The 25,390-nt window shown below is 40.1% G+C and overlaps 1 protein-coding gene across 1 annotated transcript in view; it reads right to left on the bottom strand.

The window, feature by feature from the left end:
• LOC116427095 (extracellular serine/threonine protein CG31145) overlaps nt 1–25,390 on the bottom strand; it is a 117,492-nt gene that overhangs the window by 20,325 nt on the left and 71,777 nt on the right. Inside the window, exons 2-3 of the mRNA XM_031977044.2 lie at nt 21,163–21,287; nt 14,105–14,180 (exon numbers count right to left, since the gene is read on the bottom strand). Of these exons, the coding sequence (XP_031832904.1) occupies nt 14,105–14,180; nt 21,163–21,287 (201 nt within the window). The remainder of the gene's footprint in view (nt 1–14,104; nt 14,181–21,162; nt 21,288–25,390) is intronic.

Here is a 25,390-nt window from a genome sequence, read left to right as displayed (position 1 = left end):
CACCCGTCCTTTCTTCCCCCCCCCCCCTCCCTCTCTCACGGTTGCTCCATCGTGGAAGTCGACGGCGATAAATAAAAAAGACATCCCCGGGGAATCCTTCGCGTACGTGCGCGAACCTTTTCTCGCGGAATACGGTGCGGAGAACAAGGAGCAGCCTGAATTCCGGCGATGTACCGGCGCCGAACGAGCGTGTTCCAACGGGACTCGATGGGAATGTAAATAACGGGGAAAGCTTGGGGGCGAAAACAATTATTCTTAATCGAAACTGCTGGCAAGGGCTGCGGCCCAGGGAAAACACACTTAGACGATTGTGTATGTTCCAGTGAATGACGAGAAAAGAAGCGGATGATTTATCGATGGGGAATTGCACGTCGGTTTTGTCACATTTATTGCGTTAATTAACCCTCTCCACTCGAGAGGTGACTCTCAGGCACCATTTGATTCGATATAATAAAATTACAAAGTGTTATATATAGTATTAAGTTTCGTATAATGCATCAATATGTGAAATATTTATATAAAATAGCTTTGTTTCTTAATTTTCATATGTTTTCTCATTAATTCGTTTCAAATAGTGTCGCCTATGTTTCATTGGAAAATGTCGAATGTTTCTAGTGAAAAGCTTCCGAGTGCAAAGGGTTAACCCTTTCAGTCGACATTTGATTTGACCTAAGAAAATTATAAAATTTTAAATTCAGTATTAACCCTTTACACTCGAGAGGTGACTCTCAGTCACCACTTGATTTGATTTGCAAAATTATAAAGTCTCATATATAATATTAAGCTTTGTATGATGCATCAATATGTGGAATATTGAAATAAAATAACTACCCTCCTTAATTTATATGTGTTTCCTCATTAATTAATTTCAAAGAACATCGTCTGTATCTCATCGGAGAATATTGAATATTTCTAGTGCAGAACTTTCGAGTGCGAAGGGTTAAATTTTTATATAACACATCAACACGTGGAACGCCGAAATAAAATAGTTGTGTCTCTTAATTTATGCAAGGTGTTTCTTTATGTTAGTTGTAAAAACTACACTTGACATTTCATTAGAAAATAATGAATTGTTGAGAAAAATACTCTCGAGTGCAAAGGGTTAATTTTCTCGCTATGAAGATTTCTAGACTAATCTGACAACAATCAATTCATTATCTACGGATAAAAGCACATAATTACTTCGCTATTACCAATGTATTACCTTCAAATGAAATTTCCGCTTGAAGTAGAATTGAGAATTTTGCTACTTTTCTTCTAAATTGCCGATAGTAAAATATTACACGAGCTTAGTAGGGAAAATAAATAGTACGTCAAGGGGTTAGGCTCTGCATCGTGCTTGTTAAATATTTCGTTTCGCTGTGCGATGGAAATGTTATATTTTCTATATCTCTACATCTTTAACTAATTAACAGTAACTAGATAAATCGAAACCACCTATTCCTAATTCCGTCCTTTCGCGATGATTAAAAAGATAGCATGTTTCTCTGAGGAATTATTAAAATTGATGTAGCAATACGCAACCTGAATTGCAAATCAATTAGTCTCAATATATCTATTCGAGTTTCTATAGAGGAACTTTAAAAAGTCAGTGTAACTGCTCGTTTTAGTGTTACCCTACATAAAATTGGAACATTTTCGATACAATACTCAACGATATATAATGTTAGAAGGAAAGGGAAAATCTACTCACAACGAACTTCACAAAGCAAAGCTACCACACACCAGATTACAGCATCCTTCATTTCATCTTTATTCAATTCGCACGCTGCAGTTTCTCGAATGCACATTTCGCCTCGCAATGGGCTGCAGTTCACGGAGCCAGGTAATCATTTCAAAGGATACCTCGGCAGGATTGCAAGGGTTAATAAAGCTGAATGGACACTTCGCGAGACACGAACGGCCAAGGACGTAAAAAGAATTTTACTCGGACTCTACCCAGAGGGCCATGAATTTACACGCATCGCGCTAATCGCTGCAACAATTCTTCCCGACCTTTATACCGCCGCGGTAAGCTCTCGTATAAACTGCAGGGGAACAGCGGAGGAAAAGATTCTTCTGCTCGGTCAAATATTTATCCACCGGTCCCGGTGCAGATTTTACGAGCCGGCTGAAACGTACGCGATCTATAACGTTTCTATCGAGTGCACCGTATTATAGTGCTACTGTAGTATAAATAATGAAAGGGTGGATCTTGAGTAATCGAGAGCTAGGAATAAATATATGTATTTAATAAAATAAAGCTAAAACTATGGTCTAAATATAAAATATTGAAACAACACAGACAACATGTAAAAAGTACAACTCAATGCCACGAAGGCCAACACACATATGCGTACAAGTTTTTTCTATTTCCGATGGGTTATTAATGATAAAGTGGTTGTGTCGATTAGAGTTGAGAAGGAAACCTATGAACACGTTAAGCGCCATGTCAGTGACTGATGACCGATGTTTTTGAATGACTAGGAAACAATCGTAGCATACGAGATAACCTATGTGAAATGAAGATGTTTAACACGTTGAACGCCATGGGGGTCACCGGTGACTTCCAACCAAATCGAATTACAATAGTTCATGCAATTAAACGGCGATTATTTGAAAACATTTGTATATTACAAACAATGCTACCTAATGCGGTAACATTAAGCAAGATGAGCGCGCAAGAAAAACCTTTCAGATCAGAGAGAGTTTAGAATCAGAGACAGAAACAGCATCAGTATAGTTAGAACACAGTTTAGTTAACCTGTCCTTCACTTACACTCATTCTTACGTTCACTCTGCTTAAAAATACCTTAACCCCTTGACGTATCATTTACTTCCTCTACTCAGCTCGTGTAACATTTTGCTAGCGACAATTGGGAAGAAAAGCAACGAAATTTTCCATTCTACTTTAAGCGGAAATTTAATTTGAAGATAATGCATCGATAATAGTAAAACAGTTTTCCGATTTGATCCGTGGGTAACGAACAACATTGGTTGTTTATAAATTAATCGAGAAATCTTCATCACGAGTATTAAGAATTTTAGTAAGAATTCTAGATAAAAGCGCTTTGTTTTTCAAAAAATGTTCCCCGGCCTTACAGAGTTTGACCAGGGGTAAATGTACAATAGCGCCTTTATGGCGACGGTAAATATAGATAATAATTTGTCGATGCATATTTAGATGCATGAGTGTCAGTACATAATCGTGGCTATAATTACAGTACATAACGAATCCCCCCGAGCATCGGAATCTCCGTGGATCGTGATTCCTTCGTCATCGAGACGAATCGAAGACTCATGGCGAGCGGAATGTGGCCGAGTTTTAATTCGTCAATGGCGAAGCTGCTCGACGCCACGGCTCCGTACTATTTTCCGCGCCGAGTTTCGACCATTCCGCCCGGGAAATGTCAGCCGAGAAGTTCACCGTTTTACCGCGTCGCTTTATCGCCGGTGGAAAGGTTGCAGGTGGCCGAGACTGCCGGCGAGAATAGATTCGTCGGCGTTCCGGATCGATTGATATTTTCATACCGGCCCGGCCGAGCCGCCTGGAACTATCGTTCATTCGTTAACATGAAATTCGAAAGTTTGCATATTTCATGGCTCCTTCCTGGGAAATTGTCTTCGGGGAATCGAACAATCATTGGGAACTGAAGATTATCGCTGGTGGGAATGTAGTACTTCAAATTTGGGATGTCCGAACACTGGGACTTTCAATTCGAAATTTTCCTTATTCTTTTTTCTAATTTTCAATTTTACGTTTCCTATGGTTTTCTTTAACTTTGCATTCTATGTTTGCCTTCGATTCTACTGCCTTTCAATTTTAAATTCTCTCTAGCTTCTCCTAACTCCTAATTGTATATTCCCCTTAGTTTCTTCCTAGGGACTTTCAATTCGAAATATTCCTTATTCTTTTTTCTAACTTTCAATTTTACCTTTCCTATGGTTTCCTTTAACTTTCCATTCTACGGTTGCCTTTACTCCTACTGCCCTTCAATTTTAAATTCCCCCTAGCTTCTCCTACCTTTTAATTTTAAATTCCCTCGGCTTCCTCCAGCTTCCAATTCAAAACTTTCCTCAGTTCCTTTCCTCAGAAATGTTCCTAACGGATCGATTACTTATTGTATCTATCACAAGTTCATAAATCACATCATTTCAACTACAATTCAAATGAAAATCTATTCGAAATCCAGATTGCCAAGCTTTAATTCTAAATCCTCCCTGTTTGGTTCTTTCTCACCTAAAAAGAGTGCACCGAACAAACTACACCGTACAACCGCGCTTTGTAAAATACTAATAATGTAGGACTTTTCCAAATGAGTGACTGAATGTGGGATGAATGGTTTGTTGTGTGTGCGTGCGGGCGACCAGGTCATACTGCGACGGACCGGCGCCGCGATGTTTGATAAATAGTGTGACTACGTTTGCAAAATCTTGAGTGGCTGAAAGAATGAGAGGAAGAGTGTCTGGGACCGAGCGACTGAACCGTGAGAAAACCGTGTACGTGACTGCGTGAATTTTGACCATGGACGAAAGATGCGAGTGAGAAGGGTGCAAGGGTAAGAAAGACAGAGCGAACGGGGGTGTGCATGACAAGCGAGTGGAAATGCGTGGCCGGGAACAGTTGAGCGTGACTTTTCCGAGCGAGACATCCGGCGAGACATTCACAGAGAGAGTTAGAGAGAGAGTTAGCGAGTAACCCTTAATGAGTCAGCGAGTTATATTAACACATTGAGCGTCGACCCCGCAATAATGCGGATTTCTGGATTTCCATTTCTGGATTTGACGAATATGCAATTAAAATGTACTATTTTACTAAAATGTATAATGTTTTGAATATATTTTTGGCTACTCATTGATCAGATACAAGCGAAGCCGGCGTTTGGGCTAAATGGCCGATACGTTGCTGGCGCTCAGGTTTTAAATGTCTCTTAACCCTTTGCACTCGCGAGGTGACTCTCAGTCGCCACTTGATTTGACACAGTAAAACTATAGAATGTGATATTTAATGTCAAACTTTGTATAATGCCTCGATACGTGAAACATTGGAATAAAACAGTTTTGTTCCTCAATGTAATGGTGATTTCTCTTCGAATTAGTCTTAAAGAACATCGTCTTCGCCTCGTAAAGAAATGGTAAATATTTCTAGTAAAAAACGTCCGAGTGCAAAGGGTTAAGTCGCCGGCGCTCAATGTGTCAACCCTTAGAACTCCGCATAGTTTTGTGATATGTCAGCAACTCCTACCAATTTTGATAGTAGTCCTACTGAAATTAACAATGTTATAACATTTCTTAGACCTTTAATTCCCTTCTCAGCACAAACTTTGTATATTTGGAAGATCTAAGAATCTTAAGGTAGTTTTCTTAAAATTCATTAAAATATTTAATATTAGAACTGGTGTAATATTGGAGCCTACAGAGTTCAAAGGTTAAAATAAAGTATTATTCACATTTTTGTTACCCAGTGAGCGTATCTTTTTTTTATTCCCCACCACGGCAACACGTGGGATTTTTTAATAAATTAATTCCTACAATAAATACCAGTTCGATAATTCCGCGAATAGAAAAAGTGTGTGTGTGGATTGTGTTTCATTAACTCTTCATAACCTACACTCCACCCCTACAAGAGCACTCTACGACGATGGAAAATGTATTGCGAACTGTCCACTTGCTGTAAAGGGGAACAGTTTCTGATACAGTCGCAGCTTAAGACCGTGACGAGTGGAACCGAAGCAACGAGACTTGGAAAACCGTGGCTGTCCGGGACTACGAACTTTGCCGAGCAGGCCGGGCTAATTAATACGACGGTCGCCAGGTAATTAGCGCGTAATTTGCATCTGATTAAAAGTTAACCGGCGTCGCAAGGCAACCAACCAGCCATCCAGTTGGTTCTAGGCTCCTGACCTTCCGACTTCGCTGGCATAATTTTGTTTACAGAGCTTCCGAGCTCGCGAATTTTCGGCTGGCTCTTTTCCTCGCCTCGCGAAAGCGTGCGGAAAAGATAACCGGCGTCCCCCTGGAATAATTACGCGGTCTAAGACCCTGTCATTGGTATATTCAAATGAACTCGTTATACCGAACCCCGACAGTTCGAATATATTCCGATTTCACGAATATTAATTGTCCCTTTCGGCGAACTTTCGAGTTTATGAAGTTCGTCTGGCATCTGGAGTCAGCGGTACCGATAGGCGGAAGTAGAGTGGAAACCTTGAAACTTTTATTGATTTTTGATGCTTGGCAGACGGGGAAGGTGGTAAAATGATGGGAACTTGCAAAAAATTTCATGTGAAGATTTAGAGATTTGAAAATCTGAGAACTCGGGAACTCGAGAGTTTGCAAACTTGAGAATTTAAAAGCTTGGAAACTTGTAAATTTGAAAACTTGTGAATTTGAACATTTGAGAACTTGAAAATCTGAAAGTTTGAAAACTTCGAAAACTGGAAAACTTGCAAATTAGGAAACTTGAAAACTTGTGAATTTGAACATTTGAGAACTTGAAAAATTGTAAATTTGAAAGCTTGAAAACTTGCAAATTTGAAAACTCGAAAACTTGAGAATTTGTACATTTGTAAGCTCGAACCTTCATACAATAAAACTGCAATCCGCAGACACAGTATCGTTACGCGCTAACCAGCGAGAAATAAAGATAGCAGAGGAAAGGACGGCAGCAAATCGAAGAACGATTTAATCATTGCACCAGCAAGGGCCAGGCAATTTAATTCGAAGCCACTCGTGCGCAATTTTTCTTGTTTCCTACGTGCGGCCAATTTAAAACGGTAGGTTCGAGCCACAGAAATTTTCATGCAGACCTGGAAAACCACTCGTAAAGGAATGCTCGGCGCACCGTGGCCAGCCTAACGCTAATTACGTCTGGGTAATGATGTAGGTCGATGGTAATTGTTGCTGCTCGATCAGGCCGCGAGTGGCACTGCGAAAGAAAAATGGCCGCTGTAGCCATTCGCTTTTAACGAGTTAAATGGAACACATTACCGGTGTATATTCGATAAAATCTTTAACGGAAATCCTGGGGGTATTACACGGAACAGTTTCGAACCTTTGGGCGCGTCGGTCGCGTTAATCGAAGAAATTTCATTTATTCGTTAATTCGCTCATAGCATAATTAACAGAATCAGCGAAACTTCTTGGGCGAAGAATACTGGTTACTTCCAACGCAAGCGAACAAGAGAGATAGAAAAAAAAGGAATTTGTTTTTAATAATCGAGTGGACGGCATTCAAACGCGAAAAGTTCCACGCGAAATTTAATAACGCGAACTCGCCGGAACTCGCCGGGAACTACGGTAAAGAGGGGAAAATTCAATTCTTTCGAATGCGGAGAAAAGATATGGAAATGCCTCTCATCCGGAACTTCCTAATAGTTTCCGAAAACGGCGATTGCGCCGGAAACAGGGGCGCGCCTCGCGGAGCGAACGAGGAAACGTTTGTCCGACGTGCAACTTGTAAATGTCAAACAAACACGGACGTTCCGATATTTTCGCGGAAGTAAAATCAACGAGGTTCGCGGACCTCCGACTCCATGGTAAATATAAAAAGAATCATTCGGTCGCGTCGGAAATATCTAACGGATAGAATAATGAACGACGCGTGTTGACGATAAACTTAGCGTTATAGAACGAAGAACAGCTCTCCAGGAAGTGGCGACAGCCATACAATATAAAGCGCGTGCCAATTTTTGCGATCTAAAATTTGAAAGCCGGTACAGAATGGAAACGGAAAAGGTGAATGACAAGCGTCAATTCGTTGAACTAACAAGCACCGGATGTCCAATGTCTGTGAAGTGTCCAAAGTTAAACAAGTCACTCTAAAAAACCTTCACAAAGAAGTCTATCGATAACCATTAAAACCAATACCTCGATACTGTCTTATAAATACTTTCGACGTAAACCACCGTTCAACGTCGGGCCGATCGAAGCATCGACTAAATCCGCGTGCCACTTCATCCGCGAAAGATCCCTCGTTCCCTCGAGATTTCGGCTCGAATAGGTAAATAAAAGGAAGCTCGCGAGTAAAACGGAGAGAACGGGAGAACCGTGGAAAGGAAAGGTCGCTGGAATCGACCGTGCAGGTCGAAGTGCGCAATCAAAGGGCCTTCACGCGCGCGCGGACCAATAAAAAGATCCTCGAAGAAATAATTTGCCGTGGAGAAGGAAGCGTCGCGAGAAATTGTCCATTCGATGAATCTCCACTCGAGAAAGAACCGAAAGGGGAGAAAGAGATGAAAAGAGAGAGAGAGAGAGAGAGAGAGAGAGACAGGAGGAAAAGAAAGCCGAGGCTCGTTCGTTTCGAAACGAGAAAAAGAGGTGTCCTCCTTAACGTGTAACGAGAGCTTATTGCGGGATTGGTGGCGTCGGGACGCTCGCAATTTCGCTCGGAAAATTCTCTCTTTTCCCTGTCCCTCTGGCCGAGGGCCGGAAACTTTCCATGGAACTTATTGCCGAACTTATTACCGGAGTTTAAGCCGGCCCTCTCGGCCACTTATCGCGGAATCTTCGACCGACCGGAAGTTTAAAAGGGGGCGAGCGTGTGCGGAGGCGGAGGAACGGCCGTGGGAGGTGGTACGAAAGGTGCGGCGCGGGATAAAAAGAGTCGCAATAAGCGTCCCACGGACGAGACTCGCTTGTCTCGAATTTTCTGCCCGGGATATTACGTTTCCTCTACTTTATTCCCCTTTCTTCCCGTATGTCGTTCCCGGGCTCGGTGTAACTCCTTCGAACTGTCGGGCGCGGGACGTGCCCGGAACGCGGAGATACATACGTGACACGCGGAAATTATTGTTATTGTTATTGGCGTTATTGCGAAGCGATCGTCGAGTTCATTTGACAGTCGGAATAGGTTTTTGGGTTGATAAACTGTGGAAGGATTGGTGGATGGGGAATGTTGGAATTCGATGAGTATTAACCCATTCGGCGATTTTTTTCGAATACGGTCCCCAGGAGCGAAGGGCATAAGGACATTATTATTATTGCACACGCGGTGTGCAATCGGTCTTATAGTTTCGGAAATCAATTGCATACACGGTGTGCAATCGATCTCGAATGGGTTAAAGAAATTGGGGAGTTTAGGGAACATATTCCAAGCTGTGGAAATTTTGGTTATATTTTGCTGATAAATTGTATTGATCTTTTTAATGAAATATTAAGTTATATTCAAGGTTTTGGTTATTTTTATATACTTTGATGTTCTTTTGTGTTTTCGCTCCTTTGTTTTAAAGTTGACATATCAAGAATACAAAGATGTAATTTTAGAGAACTATTGAGGTTACGTAAAATTAGGCAATTATCGCAAATAAAAATCAAGGTAAAATAAAAATCTCGAGATGTGACGATTAAAGACGATATATTAAGAGCAACAGCAGATCGAGGGTCAAAGTTAAGGGAACAAGAAACAATCTCAAAATCAATCAAGAACCGAGGAACAAGTAACGAGATTTAATGTTAGAAAACTATTAAGGTCACGCGAAGTTAGGAAATTACCGTAAATGAAAATCAAAGTAAAATAAAATTCTCAAGATTTGATGATTAAAGACGATATATCGAGAACAGCAGATCAAGGGTCAAAGTTAAAGGAACAAAGAATAATCTCAAGATCAATCAAGAACCAAGGAACAACTAACGAGATTTAATGTTAGAAAACTATTAAGGACCGCGCGAAAATAGGAAATTACCGCGGCGCGTTTCCCCGTTTTCTCTTTTTTCTGTTCAACCCCGAGAGAGGCCGTGACACGGCGCTCGGCTTGCGGTTTTTCCGCGCGCGAGCGAGCGAGCGAGCGAACGAACGAACGAACGAACCGCGGCTGACGAAGTTACGTGGGATGGGATTACGAGCACAATTACATAAGTGGAGGCCCAAGTGCCTCGTGTCGTGAGAGAGCCACTCGAATTGTCCTTGCCTCTTCTATTCAATTATCATCGCCCGTGCACTCTCTCCCTCCCTCACTCTTTTTCCCTGCCTTCCTTTCTTTCGCTTTCTTCCTCCGGAGAACGCGATACGTCACATCCTCCCATTGTCTGAGACCCAGAAACGTTTTCACGAGGATCGAGAAGAGAACACGCGTGTCGAGGGTTGGCTGATCGTGACTTCTCGGATTCGTCATTTGTTCGGCATTAGGGCGCGGGACTTTGACGGCCGGAAGCTGATGTTGGTGGAACGTGCTCGAGGACGAGGAATTCTTAGGAAATCTTTTCTTCATTTCCGAGGAATTAGAAAGTGCGACATTCCGTAGAACTTAGACACGAAAATATACAAAATATCTGAAGTATGGTGATCTTTATAGTATCTAATCAGAGAAACTATCTCCTATTACAGTTTTAAATAATTTTCTAAAGACATCTTGAAATATTTGAATCTGCATGATGATTCGCAGTTGATTATTAGTTACCTGTTATATTAGGAAGATTGTAGAGACAAAATGAAAGAATCATTTAGGAATGAATTCAATGAGCAAGGAAGTTTCTTAGAGGTGCTACTATAAGTCAACTCGACTCCAGACTGCAATAATAAATTCTGAAAAAAGCTTCTTTGTTCGCAAACGAAGTTACTATTATTCCCAAATTCCAAAGAGAGACGTTACAACGTCAATTCCCGGGAAATCCACGGTATCGGGACCACGAGTGACTCCCACGGGACTTTGCGACCAGGGGCCAACGTCACGGACAAACTACCGGACGAATTTTGCACTAACTGCAAGCTTCAAGCCCCGGAACTTCCTCGGAAGTCTCGGAAACTTGATTTCTCGAGACTAAGCAGCCCCGTGACGAAGGAAGATATTTTAATAATGCGGTTATTAATGAACTTCCTCGAGAAGGATCGGTTAGCTTTGAAAAAATACTTTGTTGTTTATGGAGAATACAATTTGATTTCATTCTAACCTCATCCAATCGTGTTTTATTAACCTGTCAGTGTCAGTCACGAATATACTCGTAGCAAGAGATTGCCAGTTTGGTACAATCTTGGTTGTATTTGAAATGTATCGTAATATATCGGGGAGGGTGGTAAAATGATGGAAGCTTGCAAGAAATCTCATGTGAAAATTTAGAAATCTGAAAATCTAAGTACTTGAGAACTTGAGAGTTTGCAGACTTGAAAATTTAAAAATTTGGAAACTTGTAAATTTGAAAACTAGAAAACTTGTGAATTTGAACATTTGAAAACTTACAAATTTGAAAATTTGAAAACTTGAAAACTTGAAAACTGAAAAATTTGAAAACTTATGAATTTGAACATTTGAGAATTTGAAAATTTGTAAATTTGTAAACTGGAGAACTTGCATATTTGAGAACTTGTGAATTTGAACATTTGAGGACTTGCAAATTTCAAAATTTGAAAGCTCGAAAATTTTTAAAACTGGAAAACTTACCGCGCGAGGGTGGGTTTGGGACGTCCCGCGAAAATACTTCGCCGTTTATGAAAAATACAATTTAATTTCATTCTAACCTCATCCAATCGTGTTTCATTGAATTTCATTCGATAAAACCAGCCAGGAAGTCCCGGGGATATCTGCGCAAGTCCAAAAACGAACTTCTCTCGTGAATTGCACGTTCGAAGGGTGAAAATGCGGGTCGCGGGAAAGTGTTCGCGCGAGTTCGGCGATTAAATAAATTGTTAATCCCCGGAACTAACATTCGCGTGTCCAACAACGTCGATTTTATCGCAAGCGAGGGTAGGTTTCGGAGGTCCCGCGGATTCGATTACCGTCAAAATAATCCGCGGCGAGCCCGGCGTTGGTCCCGGGGCGCGAAACTTTCCCCTCTTATCTTCATCCCCGAAGTTTTGCGCGTTCATTTGTAACGCTAAGTGGCGCATTCGGTTCGCCGAGTGTTACTTATAGCCTCACGCGCGTTCTCCGGAGATAAGCGCCGGTGCCACCGAACGAACTACTCCGGCGAGCCGGGGGGAAGATGCAGTCGAACTTTAACCTCTTAGCTGTGAACGACGAGTGTACTCTTCACGAAGGAACGACAGTTTTTTTGTGTAATAACGTATATTATTGAGTGAAAAGAATTGATTATTTCCTTATAATTCAACCCTTTATCCTATGACTTACTTCTTAACTGTGACACGACTGATAATTCACTGAAGACAAAAATTCTATGCATATTCTGTGTCTACCTTGGCTTTATAATAATCATTGATAATGGAAAAGTAATGTTTCGAACTCATAGGATCGAGTAATGTTTATGCTATTCATAAAATTATGCTATTCAATTCAATTGCTTGAAATTGAATTGATTGAATTGATTGAATTGATTGAATTGATCGAATTGATCGAATTGATCGAGTTTAATTGAATTTATTGAATTTATTGAATTTATTGAATTAATTGAATATTAGCAGCTATATGTATACTATGTTCGACAAGTATACTTGCCACGAAAGAAACGCCAACTCTTCGTGAAACGATGAATGCATCATTCATTTCAAACGGAACACGATTCGTCGAGCCGTTCATTAGCGCTTATCTTGTCCGCTCAGTGTCGAGAGTCGCATTAAAAAAAAGCGCTAAACGCCACTCCAGATAATACAAGTCTCTTCTTATCTGCTCGCGCGCAAATTCACTCGAAAGCAGTGTTACGCTCGTCGATGCGCGAACAAATAAAACTTTATCGAGCGTTGTAAGTAGGCCGATGAGTGTTTCTTTTTTCCACGGGCCGGGAAACGAGATAAATAATTGACCAGCGGAAGAATATTTATCCGAGTTCAACTTCGCGACGACTATTTCGATCGAGCGTGGCAGGAAATGATCCGCATCGTTTAGAAAGGTGCGGTGTCTTAATTTCTTTCGTTTGATTGTTCGTGTCTTGAGCTTCGAACGCAATGATACGTGAATGTAATTAACAGAAGGGAGACAAAAGAATTCCTGAGCATTAAGAAAGTGACAGTCAATAATACAATAACTAGAGTCTCGAGTAACTCGATCGGTTTCTACTACGTGTACGCGAAATTTAATTAATTATTAATAATCAGTAGACAGAACTTCGATGGGAAAACGAAAAATACCAGAAATTACGTAGCTTGAGTATACAATGGATTACAATAGAAAATCACGAATGGACCGACGCATAATCAGTTATTCGCTCGATCTAGGCCAAAAGGCTATTTTCAACAATTTACCTAAACCTAACAATTTTTACTGTTGTAGACAGCTGAATATATAAGGAACAATCTCCTAACAATTCTTTAATCCTTGCAGCATTCGAGAGGTGCTGAATTATATTGAAAATCAGGCGCTTTTCGACTAGTTTATGAAATTAATATAATTTCTATTAACACATTGCGTGCGGACTATTTATTTATTATTCAATATATTTTCGAGAGTTTCCATTACAAATAGAAATACTTTCAAGCATACACAAAAGAAATCAACTACTTACATTTACCAAAAATGTTAATGAAGTTATACGAGTATCTATTTAATACTACTCGACGTTAGATGGAAATAGTATTTTTACGTTTCCCGCGTACAATGTGTTAACAAATATAATATAATATGCCATATAATTGCATAATACTGTTCATTATTCCATCACATTCTCATATTCTCTTGAAAAAGTCGGTACAAACCCGTCTTTAAGACTAGAACTACCAGATGGATCGGAACAACCCATTCTTGATTTCTTTTACAATTACTAGAAACGTGCAAATGCCTCTCTGAGAAATCGTTAAAGAAACTGATTCAGTGGGGTAATTTCATCTGGGTAATTTCATCAACGCAAAGACGATTTTTAGTTGATGCTGTTTCTACGTTGTTGTTTCTACGATTGTTGATACTGGGTTAAGTTGCTCACGCGAGCCGATGTCGTTGTCAACTGAACTCAAGGAAGAAAAAAGCGGCATAGTTATAGCAAAATTGAGCATTTACACGCACACCGATTGGCCGCCCGGTTTAGAGTGTCTCTTCTTTTGTTTTTTAAGCTACAGCGACGATGAGTGCCCTAATGTCACTGTTGGCTGCGTAAGACAGGCAAATACCGCGCGGTGCGACGCGAACGATCCCAGCCGTCGAAATAAAAGTCGCGCAGGACCCGCGTCCCGATTAAACGGAGTGCAGTCGACGAGAGTCCTCGAACGACTCCTAATTCCCGGAGAAACCGTGGAATTGCCACTCACCTCATAGGCTTGAAGAGCGCCTGCATGTACGAATAGTTGATCTCGAGCTTCAGCTGCGTGCCGCCCTCCTTCTGGACTGCGGACAAAAAGCAGACCCGGGGAAATCCCCGTTGTTTATCGTGCAAGTTAGCCAACGAATAATACAACGAAAAAAGAGAAAGAAAAAGGGGGAAGGGAGGGGTGGGGCGACCGATTATCCGGTCGAGGGAGCGTGACACGCGAATTGCTTGGGACGCCCACGGTTTTCCCTCGGATTTCCTCGGTCGAACGACGCGCGCGTTCGGAACGATCGAGATTTTCGATTCAATTGGTCCCGGCGCTGTTAAGTCCCGGTTAATTGCACTCGGCCCGCGGTATGGAGATACCGAGCAATAATCGGGAGAGCGCGTTTGTTCGAGCACAGATTTTGAACGCCTCTTCTCCGGCTCTCTGTCTCTCTTCGCCCGTGCTCGTCCACTTGGGAGCGTTTCACGGGAATCGTTCGACGTCCCCGTTGCCGGAGAAAGTACGTTTAATTGTTTCACTCGCCGATGGCACTGCGACAGAGTCGCGCAAAAACCGATCGTACGGACAATAGAGTTCGGGGGAACTGTCACGGAGAAAGCGGGAGATTTCGGGGGCAAGAAGGTTTGAGAGGAATCGGAATTCTTCGGGATGTATGGTGTTGTCTATGGGAGGCCTGAATGATTGTTTTCGGACGATCGTTGATGCAGCGATTTTTGCGAGCTGTGATACTTCGTTTCGATTCGACGGCGAATGATATAGTTGTAATAATATAGTAATAGTGATGACGATATTATAATAATGATAATATGGCAATAGTGGTAATGTAATGGTAATAATGATAATAGTAATAATACAGCAACAGAGATAATAGTATTGCAGTAATGATAATATACCAATACTGGTAATGTAATGACAATAATAGTAGTAATAATACAGTAAGGGGGATAATAATATTATAGTAATGATAATATAGCAATACTGGTAATGTAATAATTATAATAATAATAAACGTAATGATACGGCAAGAGAGATAATAATATTATAGTAATGATAATATAGCAATACTGGTAACGTAATAATTATGATAATAATAAAAGTAATAATACATCAACGGAGATAATAATATTACAGTAATGATAATATAGCAATACTGGTAACGTAATAATTATGATAATAATAAAAGTAATAATACATCAACGGAGATAATAATATTATAATAATGATAATATAGCAATATTGGTAACGTAATGATTATGATAATAATAAAAGTAATAATACATCAACGGAGATAATAATATTATAATAATGATAATATAGCAATACTGGTAACGTAATAATTATAATAATAATAACAGTAATGATACAGCAACAGAGATTATAATGTTGTAATAACAATACAGTATTACAGTAAAAATGATAATAATAAAAGCAACAAACGACAGTAACCTTGCCACAGATGAATATTACGACGCGAAAATATTGTTAGTCGAAGATACAAGTCGAAACATCGATCGCTGTCCATCGCTGTGTCGATTTCAGAGACGCAGCACGCCTAATTTAGGTACCAGCCGCGGCCGGTTACCTCCGCGGTCGATTTATCACGCGGAACAATTAATCGTCGACCTCCTGTCGCGCGAGTTATCGACTCGAACCACTTACAGGCCTTAAACCGCATTAAACCGGAGCCAATTATCTTCTTTTTCTCGTCGCGAGAAAACGCGGTCTCGCGAATACGCCGCTTTTGTTATCGATCATTACCGGGAACGCGTCCTTAGGAGATAATTAATGCTGAAAACGGATCGGGAACAATGGTCGAGCGGCAATCAAAGGTGACATTGAAGCGGCGCGCGAAGCGTTGCGCAAGACGCTCGTCCGATAAGAAACGTTCAAGCTGTGTTTTCACTGAAGCAACAATAAGAAGGTTTCTGTTGAAAAATTATAATTACATCCAAGATTTCAATGTTTCCACAGGTTTCTTGGTATTTCTGTTGTTAACGACGATTATTGCAGATTATACTGTTCAAGTTGTAAGAAAATATGGTACGGTAGTTCTAGTGTTAACCCTTTACACTCGAAAGTTTTTCACTGGAAATGTTTAACGCTTTTCGACGAGATACAGACGACACTGTTCGAAACTAATATAACGTTCATTCACAGATACATTAAGCGACAAAGTAATTTTATTTAAATATTTCCTATAGCAATATAAAGTTTCATTTAAAATACTAAATATTCAATTTTATAGTGTTACTGTATCAAATCAAGTGGTGACTGAGAGTCACCTCTCGAGTGCAAAGGGTTAAAATTACTGAAACTATCTTTCCAACGAATTATTAGACGAACGAATTTCACGCTTTGCGATTCGGAAATATAAAGGAACCAAAATTTTAATGAACGATTACAAGTGTATGTACAAGAAGACTACAATTTACACGGGAAAGAAAATATGCAACGTGAGTATTATAAGGATGTGTGAGTGTGCGTGTTGTGTATTCGAGGCTGGTCTGCGATGCTGCGTTGTTTTCGAACAAACGACGAAAAACAAAGAAAGGAAATTGCAAAGGCAGTTGGTGATGAGCGTTTGTATCGAGACGAACTTGGCGCTGACGACGAAATAAATTATTATTGGCCAAATAAATCCTTATAAAATGTAGATAGAATATTTCTGTAAGTAGATCTTTGTCGGAATATTCAGTAACACGAGTCAGCTTAATTCATCACGAATTCGCTACGATTGCGTTTGCGTGTTTTTCAGCTGTCGCTTTTTGTTTACGAGCGATAGTCTATAGTAGCGTCTATCGATAATCGAGGCAATTCGAGCGGAACTCTCACCTTGAACCCTCGCAAAGTTCGAAGGTCGGATGGACAAAGGCCAGGGAAATATCGGAAAAAGCGATCGGAAGGAAAACTTCCTGTAATAATCTCGAGTGCCGGTCTTGAACGGCGGGATCCACTTAATCGGCAACAGGAATTGATATCGCCTTAAGAGAAATCCGAGGGAAAACCACCGCGGCGAGGAACGTAAAAAAAAAACGGAAGAAAGATCGGAGTAAAAGTTCCGAGTTAATAGTAATTCTCTTAATAACCTAAGATTAACAGATGGATTGAAATAACGATTCTTAATTATCGAACAGATGCATGAGATACCTTCTTAAAATTACTGAAACTATATTTTTGACGAATTAGTAGGGAAACGAATTTCACACTTTACAATTCCGAAATATAAATGAAATATAAATTTCAATGAACGATTACAAGTGTATATACAAGAAAATACAATTTACACGGGAAAGAACAGATCAATCAACTTTACCGGTCGGCAGTTCCATGAAGGTAAGACTCGAGCAAACGAAGCGGCATGAAGCGCGGAAAAACGCAGAATGGAAAACGAAGCGTGCCAAGGGAGGGCAAAGAAAAATTTCTGTTTAGACAAATTGAATTCCGGCGAGGAAAGTTCCCGAGAACGACGGAGCGACGGAGCGTCGCGCAGCATCGCCAGGATTTCGTGCTGATTAAACGTCTAATTTCGTGGATCGTGATTACGTATCGAAATCTGCTACGAGAGTATCGAATGGCGGCTGCCTCTCGTCCTCTGTCTTTCCCTCCGCGCGCAATTTAATTATTGTTTAGCAAGTTGCGATCGACCCGCTTTGTCACCGAGATGCTCGGCCCGGGCGTCTTTGTCCTATCCTACCTTCTGATCGACGATCTAATTTCCTACGGCAGTCCGATACTGCTTAATAATTGCGTCCCAAGCGACCGGGAACTCCTTGGCGCTGATTTAACTTCGTTCCCCCGTCGCGCGATTTGTTTAACAAACTGTCTCAACGAACGCGATCGAAATTGCTATCCGGGATTCGGGAATCTCGAAATCGACTTACGCCGTTTCGAACCTTTGAACTTCTCGAGTGTTTCGTCGGATTTTATAGTTGCTAATATTTCGAATAAAACAATTAGCCCTTAGCACTACAGGTTGTTTTGTAATCTATCAGCAACTGTAACTAATTTTTATGGTATTCCTAGCCAAAATGAGAAATGCTATAACATCTCTTCGGTATTTTATTTTCCTTCTTAGTAGAAAATTTGGATGTGTGGAGAATCTAATAATTTTAGGGTAGTTTTTTTAAGATTCATTAAAATATTTAATATTATAACTGGTGCAATATTGGAGCCTACAGAGTGCAAAGGGTTAAGAATGGCAATGTTATGCTTGATAATGAGAGAATATGGTGATACTATAACGAATAAAACAATTAAGAATGGCAATGTTATGGTTCCTAATGAGAGAATATATATAGCAAATATTGCTAATAATCTAATATAATAGCATAACGAATAAAACAATTAAAAATCGTAATGTTATGATTGATAATAAGAGAATATAATAATACTATAATGAACAACGAAAGAAAGTAATTTTTCCGCTCGTCGAGAGATACACATTTATCTCGTTATCATTAACGTTCATAATTCACAACTTTCGATGTTTATAATATATAACTTTTCGCATCCAGAATTTATCATTTTCATAATTCACCGGTTTCAATATTCATAACCTCATTGTAATCATATTTATTCGGGTAATGCAATAATTAATAATTCCGTTGGAATTATTGATACAAATTACACGGATCGCAAATATCGCGTAATACCGGGTGTATTTTTTTTTCGTGGAGAACGTACGGACGGGTGGCTCGATAATCGACGGTGGGACAATGATATCCGAGCTCTTTGAAAACCGCGAGCGTTGCAGGATGACATTCAAGCGACGACAAGATAAAAAAGTGTGGCGGTGCCCGTGCGTGTATGAACACGCGCATACGTGTCGCGAATATAAATAATCGAGCGGTAGTCGACACGACGATCGAGCCGGAAATTGCGCGTGCAACGCGGTGCCAGCTCTAATTTTAAAACGTTCCGCTGGCCGAGAACCGCTGTCTGTTTCGCTCTTCCAACCGGTGTTCCGATCGGCATTGTTAGTCAATGAACCGCGTCCCGGCAATTACTAAGCACAAAGCCACGGTCACAATAACACCGGTTAATTGACTGGCTTCATGGTCCGCGGAGAAATTAATTCGAACAGAGACGATCATTGGCGCTCCGGCCTTTCCAGATTAATTTTATGCCCGCGCTTCTAATTCCCTGCCCCGCCGCCGTTCGTTCCGTTTGTCGCGCCGGCCGCTTCGTTATCGTTCCCGCGAAATTCCGGAGCGATTCGCTTCGCGGCCGGCGATCCTTGTGGAATTTTAAAGCAATGCGTGGAATGGACGGGGTACCTTGATTATTCGAGTAATAAAAGATCGATGGGTCGTCTTGTTTGTTTAGTTTTTTAGAGTTTGAATGGATGACGGTTGTGATGTTTGAGAGTGACGATATTCGGAAGTTGTAATATTTGAGTTTGAATGTTCCAGTTTTAATATGCGAAAATTCCAATATTTCAACGTTGAAATGTTTTGGAGTTAATATTTAGAAGTTTTGATAGTTTGGAGTTTTAACGTGGGAAGGTCTAATATTTGAAAGTTCTAATATTGAAGAGTTTTAATATTTGAAAGTTCTAATATTGAAGAGTTTTAATATTTGAAAGTTCTAATATTTGAAAATTCCAATATTTGAAGGTTCTAATATTCAAGAATTCTAATATTCAAGAGTTCTAATATTTAAGAGTTCTAATATTTAAAAGTTCCAATATTCAAGAGTCCTAACACTTGCCTAACATTCAAGAGTTCTAACACTCAAATCCCGAATACAAAAAGATCCACGTTCCCAACTGCTCAAACGCACGCAGAACTTCACGTTCAATAATACCCAAACTTCTCGAACCGAAACGGAAAAGAATTTAATAATCAAAGCACTCGCAACGTACAACGAACCTCCGAGTTCCAACACTTCAGTTATCCAATACCAAAGATTCGCCGTTTGAATGGAGAAATCTAAAGGAGCTTTAACTTTCATCCTCTTTCCGGCCCGCGCGCTCTATTAATATTGAAACTTCGGAGCATGTTTTTGTTTCTTAATTACTTAAAGTCAGAGAGCCGCGAGTGCACGGTAAACAGTCCGCGTAGAAGAGCTCGAATCTTTTCGCTTCCTCCTCGTTTTTCACATTTTTCTCAGACGAATAAATTAATTCCCCGCGAAACTCGGGGGATCTTTCCTGGGGAAAGTTGATTCATTTTCGAGCCACCGTGAAATTTAATAAAGGCCCACGTACGGTCTCCGGCTTACCATCCATTATTTCGCCCGGGGAAAAATTCCGGGCACGATTTGCGTGCACTGTCGCTCGCAAAATTTATATTACAGCGTGGGGTTCGATCGTTGTAATGCCCCCCGAGGGAACGGGATCAACATCCACCGGCCAAGAATTTCGATTGTTATGCATGGCGCTCGGGATGGGACGTCTGACCAGTGGCGTTCCGGTTCTACTGAACGCTTTCGCCCTATGTCGCGCAGCTCGAATATTCCGAGGAAATCACGAGGGAAAGTATCTTTCTTTCATCTAAAACTTCACCATATTCTCGATTAAACTTCCTCAATTCTCGCTGCTTCTCATCGACGAAGTAATTAGAGTATCAATGATTATCTAATCAAAAAAGGCGTTCGAAATCGTTGAACCTCTCGATACTTTACGTAAATAATTCACTTTCCCTTTATTTTATCACCATTTTGTCAAAGATAGTATTCTACTTGACAATACTATAATAACTGTTCCTACATACTACCTATTCTTCGATAACACGAACTACTTCGACAGCACTCGTATAGGTAAAATAAAGTAAAATTCATATGATTTAACACTTTGCCGGCCGCACATTTATCGCATCGTTAGATTGGCGTGGGCGAGTATGACGCAGGAAGGTAGCAAAAGACAGTTTCAAACTAACAGAATCTGCTTAAAAGATTTTAACAAAAGACGATCTGGTAAACTGAGAAGGGAGGACAGTGGAAGCAATTGTTTCTCTAAAAACAGCATCAATATTCCTATACAAGCATCGGAATGATAATCACGCGTACGTGACAGCGGCGGGTAAAAAGTGTTAAACTATCAAGAGACTCACCAACATGAACGATGGGCTTGGTGGCAATCTCCAGCAGCAGCCGATCCACATACTTCGAGTTGACGGGGTACAGTTCCGTCCTGGAGATCTGCAACTGGAATTTCTCGAGCGTCGAGCTGTTCTTCCTGAAACCAAACGAATGAATAAATTAGCGTTTCTCGAAAAGCCCGCATAATTAATCAGCCTAACCATCGAGGTCTGAGATGGCAAAGACAAAAGTGAAAATTCATGGGTATAAATGTTGTTTGCTCGGGGTATCCGAATAAATAGAGCAAGGGAGAGCGAGAGAGAGAGATGATTCGGGTAATGTAATTCGTGGCCTTTTAAAATGCATAGAATGCCGTCACGGCCCTGGTCCCTCGTTTCGCGTCCTGTCCGAGGGTTCGCCGGCTGTCTGATAGGCTATCCCATACCGGAGGAGGGTGGGTGTTTCCCATGGTGGTACGTGAACACCATTAGGGGATGGTCCGGGCTTATCTCCGGCTGGGAAGGGTTTAGTGCTGTATGCGTGACACGCGTCTACAAGAATGTAGATTCTCTTGGTGCTCAAGATCCAGTGCCGGCTCGCTTCCCCCCCCCCCCCCCCCCCTTTTGACACCGTCTCGCAGAGCTGCTTTGAATAAGTTCGCTTTTAGACTAAAGCGTCTCTGCACGAACACGCTGCAGTGGGACACGAGTCGGGAAATTGCACGTTTTGTGCATTTGTAATGTATTAGGTTAGATTGGCTGGAATATCGCGTTGGAAGTTTCGAGTATTGTCTTTGATTGATTTGGAGCTGATGTGTTTTAGATTTAGATTATTACAACATTTACTGGCGTTACTGGCGTTATCTCTGTTGTTAGTTTTGTTGCTATTATTGTTTCTCTGTTGATGAGTCTGTTACTGTTACTGTAATGTATTAGGTTAGATTGGCTGGAATATCGCGTTGGAAGTTTTGAGAAAGTGTTGTCTTTGATTGATTTGGAGTTTTGCTTTAGTTGGAGCTGATGTGTCTTAGATTTAGATTATTATAAAGTTGTCTGATGTTGTTAATGTTAATATTAGTGTTACTGGTGTTATCTCTGTTGTTTTGTTGCTATTACTGTTTCTCTGTTGATGAGTCTGTTACTGTTACTGTTTCGATTTCTATTGCTACTTTAGTTACTATTACTGTTACTACTATTACCAACCTAATTATCACTAGACACAACGCAAGTAAAACAGTATTAACCTGTTAACTGTGGAATTTAGCTTGGAAAATGTCTCGTTTTGCAATAAAATCAAAAAACGAAGTGTGTATTATTTGTCAAACGCAAGACGAATGCATCTAGGGTATAATTTAATGAAATACCACAGCAAAACGAGAAAAAATTACATGTTTACATGAAAAAATAAAGAATTCATTGTTGAAAGAATCAGTATCATTTCAGGCTTTAAGATGACGTGTATTCTCGTCAAACACATACGGTTAAATTTATTGGTACATTTTTAAACATCAATCAAATAGAAATTTGTAATTTATAAAAAACTATAAGAAATTCGATTTTGTAATTTTACTTCGCATTTGTGTTACACATACCTAAAAATGTTACATAAATGTAGAACCAGCAATTAAACGGTAAACTAAAAATCCCAGTCTTCCCTAAGATACTCTGACCTTTCCTCAAATCTTTCCCAATGATCGACACCAGCAATACCAAAGGAAGATGAACTCGAGTCGAGGAATTTCCCGAGCCCGACAATACAAAAATCCGCGAGAAGTTTACACGTGACGGTTCAGAGGCTCTCTTTTCTCGGGTTCGTCTGTCTGTAGCAATTTGCATACGCCCACCGCGTGGCCGCGAAGTAGAATCGAAAACGGAAGCGGAAGAGGAGGACAGCGAGAACGGAAGCAGAGAGAGAGAGACAGAGAGGGAGAAAGAAAGAGAGCTTGTTACACGGCTGGCGGTCCAGAGATTCACCAGTTCAGCAGAAAAATCTTCACCTTCGGCCTTCCACCTCCTTTTTTCCGTGGGAAAGCAAGCCAGACGATGGCCGAGCCGCCCCTGCGGCTTGCATACTAACCACTCGACGACGTCGCGTTAAACCTTCGTGAATTATCTCGAGATTCGACGGGCGGAAGGGGATGAACTTCCGGGAGACACTTGTCTCGACGACTCGACACCGAATCGCGTTGTTTCCTCGGGTTTTCCGACCAAGGAAAATTATTTTCAGCGTTGGCAATTCGTCGCTGCGGGGAATTAGGTTTAAACTTGTAAAGTTTCCTTTTAACACTCGATATTTTTTAATGGTATTGTGTTATTTATGGTGTTGGAGAAAAGGATTGTTTGTAGTGGTTTCTGTTAATTGTCTTTTGAAGGTTTGAAGTAATGAATTTAGAATATTTAGAAGTAAGAAAAGGAAATTGTAAATATAAATTGCAGGATTAAAGGTTGTACAATTAATTGTCCTTTGAAATAAGTTTGAAGCAATGAATTTAGAATATTTAGAACTAAGGAAAGACAATATAAATACAATTAAGAGGATTGAAGGTTGTACAATTAATTATTCTTTGAAATAGGTTTGACGTAATGAATTTAGAATATTTAGAACTAAACAAAAGGAAAATGTAAATACAATTTAGAGGGTTAAAGGTTGTACAATTAATTGTCTTTTGAAATAGGTTTGAGGTAATGAATTTAGAATATTTAGAACTAAGGAAAGACAATGTAAATACAATTTAGAGGATTAAAGGTTGTACATTTAATTGTCTTTTAAAGTACGTTTGAAGTAATGAATTTAGAATAGTTAGAACTAAGGAAAGACAATATAAATACAATTAAGAGGATTGAAGGTTGTACAATTAATTGTTCTTTGAAATAGGTTTGAAGTAATGAATTTAGAATATTTAGAACTAACGGAAAAACAATGTAAAAACAAGTTAGAAGGTTAAAGGTTGTACAATTAATTTTGTAAATTTTATATCATGTATCTTCGGTGTTCGGTACACAAGTAAGATTTTCGATTCGTTTTCTCCGGTGCATAGTCGGCAGTTTGTCGAGCATGCCATTTCGAAGACACCTTTAATATTAGACCCGGTGACGCGGTCTGATTATAATAAAATTCCCGGTAACAACGCGCGCAGACGTTTGTCCTATAAATTTCCCAGGAATTCCCGTAACGAGTTTGAACGAAGCGTGCGCCCGTAAAAGTTGTTTTTCCTGAAAACTTTATCAGGCATCACGGTCGGACGCGCAGCCCTGCGGAACGATCTATTAAAATTAATCAACGGTCTAATTGCCACCTTAATCATCCGCTCGTTCTCCCAGCGCGATTACTCCGGACGCGTCGCGTAACATATTTCGCGCGAGTTCTCGCAGCGTGTAAGCTATTTTTATCAAGTTACAATTACACATTGCATGCACTCGCGAGATTGAATTTTAGATATTCCCTGAGAAACGAGCATCTAACGAGTCTTTTAACACGTTGAATGCCATAGGGCTCACCGGTGACCTCCAGCCAAATCGAATTACTACAGTTCATTCAATTAAACGAAGATTATTTGAAAACATTTCTATATTATAAATAATGCTAACTAATATTTTTATTATTTATGCGATCGATATAAAATTTAGCTTCGTCTGTTAAAGGTTCGGTATATTTCAAAGAATCTTCAATACCACCGTAAGAAATTAACCCTTTGCGGACGAACGTAGACATTTCGGAGATCAGATTTTCATATTTGGAACAGTACGTGGCAAATGAATGATCTAATTACTCGAACAGCAAGAGACCAGTACGTAGTTTCCTTATTTTTATTATTTGTGCGATCGATATAGAATTTGGCTTCATCTGTTAAAGGTTTTGTATATTTCAAAGAATTTTCGCGTCTATCGTTTAACCCTTCGCACTCGAAAAGTGACACTCAGTCATCACTTGGATTTGATACAGCAAAACTATGAAGTTGAATATTCAGTATTTTAAATTAAAATTATATTTTGCAAGGAGAAATATTTAAATAAAATAGCTTTGCTGCTAATTTATCTGTGAATTCTCGTTAAATTAGTTTAAAACGATGTCATCTATATTTCATCAGAAAATGTCCAAATATTTCTACTGAAAAACTTCCGAGTGCAAAGGGTTAATTGCTAATCTTTCGTTAACACGTTCCATGCCACGAAAATTTCGGTCACATTTTGCTAATGAACTGTATTGATTTTTTAAATAAAGTATTAAGTTATATTCAAGTTTTTTTTTAATTTTATATAT

Source organism: Nomia melanderi, chromosome 14, assembly GCF_051020985.1.
Source record: "Nomia melanderi isolate GNS246 chromosome 14, iyNomMela1, whole genome shotgun sequence".
In the NCBI taxonomy this organism is placed as follows: Eukaryota; Metazoa; Arthropoda; class Insecta; order Hymenoptera; family Halictidae; genus Nomia; species Nomia melanderi.
Note: the sequence above shows the minus strand (reverse complement) of the source record. Positions and strands in the feature narration are given on the sequence as shown.